This window comes from Nyctibius grandis, chromosome 21 (assembly GCF_013368605.1).
Source record: "Nyctibius grandis isolate bNycGra1 chromosome 21, bNycGra1.pri, whole genome shotgun sequence".
In the NCBI taxonomy this organism is placed as follows: Eukaryota; Metazoa; Chordata; class Aves; order Nyctibiiformes; family Nyctibiidae; genus Nyctibius; species Nyctibius grandis.
Window position 1 is genome coordinate 2,996,277 of NC_090678.1, and position 6,902 is coordinate 3,003,178.

Here is a 6,902-nt window from a genome sequence, read left to right on the forward strand (position 1 = left end):
CTCTTATTAAACAGAGTTGGGGCAACTCCTTCCTTCCTATAAGAACTATGGGATTTTACTAAGTACAAGTGTTTGCAAAACATTTGCCCACAGAAACTTCATTGGCAAGTAGTTTATTCCTCCTTGCCAACCTAATAATTTGTCTAGTTCAAATATTAGACAGCTTTCAAACAGTTTTACCTTCTGAGGAAGGTCAGGAGACCCACTGAATGTGGAGAGGAGGAGCTACTGCCCAAAGACAAGCAGACCTACCCAGAATCCACCAAGTTCTTGATGGGCAGTTTCCCATTTCCATCTCACTGTGTGGCTTGTAGAATACACCAGGTTGACATAAAGTCTGTCCAAGATAGACTCAGTGGGTTGTTGCTGTGTGTGTTTCTCTTTCTTAAGCAAAAGGTACACTGTAAAACACTGGCAATATCCCTCCGCCCACGTCTTCTCTAACCCCTCTAGTTCCATCACCGTGTCCTCAAAGCTCAATTAAAAACCACTGTATTACACCCACACAGTGCTGAATGTCACCCATCGAAGCACTAAGGAAGTTAACACCACAACACAGCATGGCTTGTGACAGATCAACCTCCAATAACTGCTATTACTCACCCACAAACGCAATGACACCAACAGCAAGGGACACACCACAGGAGCTCCCAGACTTTCCTCATGCTGCCCCATCCCTGGCACAAACTCCACTTCTGTGGTGCTGGCAAACTCAGATATCAGTACAAAATACCACATTTCTCTCAAACTTGTCCTCCCTGCTTTGGAAACTGCCGTACAGTTTCTCCACAGCCACGCTGCTGTTCTTTAGGAAAAGAAATATCAAGTTTTGAAGCATTTCTTCCTCCACCCAAAGGAACCAGAGGGAACCCTGAAGACAAAGACATTCTTCTCCGGGCTATACCAGAAGCACCATTCAACTTCTCCCGAACGGGAAAAGGTTTCAGACAACTAATTTATATAGATTCAGCTTTTGCCTGAAAAGTTTAATAGACACCCATAAATCCGAGAGCAAAGCCTGAGGCCAAAGACCTCAAGTGACAGAAGAACGCAAAAGGGTAAGTGCAGGGCAACACGTTGGAGAAAAGCTATCAGGAGAGCCTGACCTAAGGAACCTGACCTAAGAGGCAGCGATACTATTTACCTGCAGATACAGAACTGACAAAGTGGTGGCTCATATTGGGAAGGCTGGTCATGCAGCCACAGCCCCTGAGTTAAAACCAGCAAGAATTTCAGCTGAGCAGGGGTGGAGGTTTTATTGCTACACCCAGAGGACAATTTATTCTTCATCACTCACACGTGTCTTTTGCAAGGCAGAAGTTAACACATAAAGGCAGCTTAGACTTCTCCACTCCTGCACACAGCTTTCCATCTCCCTTTATTATCACACACAGAATCAACCAGGCTGGAAGAGCCCTCTGGGATCATCGAGTCCAACCATTGCCCTGACACCACCATGGCAACTAGACCATGGCACTAAGTGCCATGGCCAGGCTTTTCTTAAACCCCTCCAGAGATGGGGACTCCACCACCTCCCTGGGCAGCCCCTCCCAATGTCTAATAACCCCTTCTGAAAAGAAATTCTTCCATTTGTACAACCACAATACTTTTTATATCAGGAAGTATGAAAAATTTTAATTCCATTAATTGCCTAATTGTAATTTCTTATGTTTCTCCTCTGGAAAAACCATTCTTTCTTCTTCATTATAACTTGTAAAAAAACCATCAAACCTGTAAAAACTAAAGTTCTTAGACCTTTCACGTGACCTTCTGAACTTGTTCCAAGCTAGCATGTGGCTCAGCAGCCTAACCGCTGTTATGGGCATAGCGCTGCAGGTCTGTTCAATAAAGGAGACCGCAGGTTATAAAGTTACACATGTGCCTTTACTCCATGATATAATCAGAGCTTTGCTCTCAAAAAAAAAGAGGTGTGGTATCAAAGAGAATAAAAACACTGTAATTCTAGTTCTCCTACACATTTACTATGTGACCCTAGGCGGATGACTTAAGTTCAATACTATTTTCCCATCTGAGCAAAGCGGTATTAAGGTTTTCCCTTCTCTCACACAGGCAATATGTTGCCCATCTGATTTGTAAGACAAGAGGTTAGAAGATGTTTGTATCAGAGATACATAGACACGCAGATCATTAACAGGCAAACACCATCCTGGGCACTAGGAAGTCCAGGGGTTATATATTCCTTTCATTTTTCTTGGAATTAAAATTAATCACTAGAGTGTGGTCTATAACATAGTCATTCACACTAAAGGAACGCTTGATTAAATCACTCAAGAGTCAGAGTAATTACTGGTATAATTCCATTAGCTCTACAGAAAAATACTAGGGATGAAATTCTCCTCTTAGGCTTGTTTTCCATTCCAAAATTCCTTAATGGCATGAAGAAAAAACAGAAAAGCTGGCCACAGATGTTAAATAAAGACATTCCGAGTCCAATCCCATTTCCACAGGATACAATGGGAGTTAGTAGGAGATCAGGACCCACAACACGCAACTACAAAAGCATTTGCTGATCTTAAGCTTTAGCTCCAATTCCAAACTTTCCTGTGCCAACTCTTCTTAATTTGGGACTATTTTAATTTTTTTTTCCCCAGTTTTTCCATTGAACACAAGTCTGGCAAGAGATTTCTTTGCCAACAGCCCTTTTCCACTATCTACAAAACTTCTGCGATCATCTTTGGGCATTGAAAAACCAGAATAGAAACTGTTAAAGCATTGCACGTGCTTACACATAAAGCAGAATCCAAAACAAAAGGCTGTTTTCAAAATGCAGATCTCAGCACACCACCAGACAGTACAGTGGTATCAGGATGTGAAACCCATTAGAAATATTCTTCTGCAGGCCATAGTTCTACGCCAAAAACTTCAGGTTTGATACCATAAAATACACTTCTTAATTATTACTGTTCTACCAAAATACCATAGTCTGAGCAAAATACCACTGCAGTAGTCACAACTCTACATTTAAACCTACCACCAATCAGTACTGATCAAGCAGTACTGCAAAGTGAGTGACTGGGGCACTGTTCAGCATACATAATGCAACATAAATTAGGAAAACAATGGAATTAAAATCCAAATCCACACCAACTTCACATTATCTATCAATAAAGAGTGTATCTGGATCAGGACAGCTCTTATACAAAGAGAAGCTCCTTGGAGCTGAGGTCCAACGATATGTTGCACTCCTTGTAGAGTCTCCTTTGCCTCATGGACAAAAACATCAAGAAGAATTTGTTTGTGGGGCAGCTATATATAAAGCTCTTTTTTGAAGAAAAATGATGAGTTGAGCAAATAACCAGACAACTTGAGGGGAAAAAAAAATAATCAATGTAGTTGAGCAGTCTTCAGAAAGAAGAACACTAGATAAATGAACTGGACACTGCAAAATACAAGCCAAGCAATATTTTTATTACATTTTTGGGAGAAGTTAGTTCTCTATAGATTCAAAAATATGTTAAAGAACTGGTCAGAACGGTATTTCTTGCATTCTCTTTTCAAATGCCTAAGCTTGGTCATCAGCAGGTATAAGACACCAGATGACCAGCAGTCTGAACTGCTACATCCATAAAACTCAAGACACTGGACTGTGCTGTGTCCTTCTAACTCTAAGAAGGACGTAGAGAAATAGTTTTCAGAAATTAAGACAAAATGATGTTTAAAATCATACCTTCTCCGCTTTCAAGCAGCTTTATGACCTAACAAGTTATCCATCACGCTAAAAAGCAAGGCCCCCTCTGGCTGCGCAGGGAAGTTGGACTTCCACAGTAACAGGATACACCAATAGATGTTTGCCAGCAGTTCTTTGTTGCATAGGTCAGCTCTCTGCAGGTTTAAGTTTCAGTTACTCTACTGAATGAAATCTAACGTTTGCCAAGGAAAGGGATCTCCTGCGGAAAGAGAGGGAATGGGGAGGAGGCGAGGAAGCAAGTCTGCGAGTGGAAAAAATGTGAATCAAGCAGAGGAAGGTGGCAGCAGATTTGTTGCTAGTGAGGTATGTACAGAGCAAGAAGGTACCAGAAACAAAGACCCTAGAGAGCCACTGGAAGCAAGAGGGCCAGGGAGATGGCAGAAAGGACTGAAAAGGAGAAAATATGCAGAAGAAAAACTGAATGGGGAAAAGAAAACATGTGGGATGACAAAGAAAAAAGTAGCTACTGAAACAAAGGATTTGAAAGTGGCCTGTGATGAAAGTGAAGCAGTGGTACAAAAGCTGGAACTGCTTTCTACCAAGGATGCACAACAAGGGACCAGCCACACAAACCTGCCAACTAAAAGTGCACCACGCAAGATCACCTTCTCGCTCTCGTGTTTGGTGTAGATACCCAAGCTCTCTGAAAAAGGAACTATCAATTCTTCTAGGGACTCACTTCGGCAAGCAGAAAGGGAAGGTGGATAAAGTGTGATTATGGAGAGAAAATAAAACCAAAACACTCCCAACCCATCACACTGATTTTCTGCCCCATCCAAGGAGAAAGAGCTCCAAGGAGAACTACCAGCTTGATCTTCCAAAAGGCTGTAAAAGGGTTCTAGGCTCTACACCTGACCAAAATCTTTTCCTTCTTGCTTGCTGCTGTGGCCTTTGTTCCATAAAAGAAAAAAAAAGGTGAAGAGGGGGATATAAAAAACGAAGTGCCACCAAAGGTGAAAACAGACAGGTACATAAACAGACCTTTTTGTGACAGGACACTCTGATACCACAATGACGGACTCTTTATAAGGAAAAAAAAATGGAGAACAAGCTTATAGATAACAACAGCAAAATCTGCAAAGGCAAGTTTTTCTCTAATTTTCCAATCGTTTGGTTTAAGGTATTTATAATAAAAACACATGTCTTGTAAGCAGAAGTATTTATGACTGGGGGGAGATAGAAGGGGTGTCTGCATTTGATGACATCCCTTGAAAAATTGAACTCTTCAGAACTGACTTCTGGAATATCATATTCTGAGATATTCCATGGAAACTAGAAACAGAAAGGTAATTTTCAAGGGCTTTTTTTTAAAAAAAAAGGTGTTTTTACTGCATAGTACAGCACACATCACCAGCCTGGGGCATCCTGTTGCTATTTCCTCTTCAAGTGACCAGAAGATATTTGACAAGGAAAGAGGAAAAAAGCCAGAGAAAAGGGATAGTAAGGGAATAGAAAACAGATGCCGAGAGAGAGGAACAAATGATGTACAGCAGAAAGAAAAAAAAAAGGTAAAATGAAGGAAAGAAATAAGAACCCAAACCAACAAACACACCGTGTAAAGCTTCTGGATCATTTCAGTGCAAGTTTCTGAATGTAAACATGGACAAGATGACTGGAGGAAAAGTGCAACTGTATTATGGATGTTCGTAAGTGTATTCTTATAGAAGGGCATTGAAAAAAAAAACCTTAGTAGCTTCGTTCCTAGTGTACATGTTCTCTACCAGCAGAGAGAGTCCCTGAAGCCACTTCAGCTCCTATTAGAAGTACTAAGAGTATTTGATCCGCCGCTCTCCCTCCCTCCCCTGAGCCCACCTCGGTGTATGCCGCGCCCCGGGAGCCCCCGCACCCCCCGCCCGGACCCTCCGGGGCCAAACCCCCACCTGGATCGTGGAAAGGCACCAAGGCGAAGTTGTAGAGCGGTCTCTTGGGTCTTTTTAGCGACGTTTCCAGGATCTTGGATGCCCCTTCGATCACTTGCACCAGGTCGTCGTACATGGAGCCGGTCACATCGAACACGAAGGCCAGGGTGGAGGCTCCCTCCGGCACCGCTTCGCCGCCGGGCTCGGGCGCAGCGCGGGGGCACAGGGCGAGCAGCAGCACGGCGCCCAGACCCGCTCCCCACGCCGCGCTGCCCCCGCCGAAAGCCATCTTCCGCGGCGGCCGAGACAGGCACTTGCGACGCGCAGGAGCGCGGAGGAGCGCGGAGACCAGCGCCCGCTGCCCTCAGCGCGGAGGAGCGCGGAGACTGGCGCCCACCGCCCGCTGCCCTCAGCGCGGAGGGCGGGAAGCGCCGCCGCTTTTGTGTGCGCGCGGCTGCGGCCCCGCTCCGCCTTTCCTACCGGGCAGGGCCGGGGCAGCGCCGCCCCGAGGGAGCCGGCAGAGCCCCGACCATGCCGCGGGCTGCGGGAGCTGCTGCTGCCGCCGGCGCGGTTGGCGCTGCGGCTGCCGCCTCAGGCGCCCCGGCTGCGCACTGAGGCGGTGCCCGGCCCGGCCCGGCCCCGGCCCGGCCCCGGCCCCGCCTCCCGTGGCCCGCCGCGGCCCCTACCCTCACCTCAGGGCCCCTCCCGCGGCGGCAGTGCCGGGGCCGCCCCCCGCACCTGCCCGCTCCGCCGAGCCCCGCGGGGAGCCTCCCGGGCGGGATCGGGGCGCCGGAGGGTGAGGTACGGACCGGCACGGAGCCGGGGGCTGTGCCCACACCTGCCGCGGAGGTGGGGGCGGCGGGGCGGACCCGAGCTCGTCCCCAGGAGGACAGAGGAGTGTAGTAATTGTTTTATTGTTATAAGCGCGTGATACGAGACTGAGATCGCTCCCACCCGTGCTGCTACCCTGGTTCTCCTCTCACTTCCACAACCACTACCTGAAACCCAGAGGCTGGACCTCCCAAGGCCCCTTCCAGCCTCAGTTTTCCTCAGCGCCTATGAAAGTATTCTTACAGGGACTATGAAAGAGGGTAGATGAGACCCCAAAACGGGATCAGGACCATGGCTCCAGGCACAGAATCAATCAGGTTGGAAGAGACCTCAGGGATCATCGAGTCCCAACCATTGCCCTGACACCACCATGGCAACTAGACCAGGGCACTAAGTGCCATGTCCAGGCTTTTCTTAAACACCTCCAGAGATGGTGACTCCACCACCTCCCTGGGCAGCCCCTTCCAATGGCTAATGACCCTTGCTGAGAAGAAATGCTTCCT

General features: G+C 46.9%; 1 protein-coding gene across 1 annotated transcript in view; it reads right to left on the bottom strand.

Moving 5' to 3' along the window:
• Positions 1 to 5,857, bottom strand: part of HMCN1 (hemicentin 1) — a 229,266-nt gene extending 223,409 nt beyond the window's left edge. Inside the window, exon 1 of the mRNA XM_068416737.1 lies at positions 5,590 to 5,857. Within this exon, the coding sequence (XP_068272838.1) occupies positions 5,590 to 5,857 (268 nt within the window). The remainder of the gene's footprint in view (positions 1 to 5,589) is intronic.
• Between the last annotated feature and the right edge of the window lie 1,045 nt (positions 5,858 to 6,902).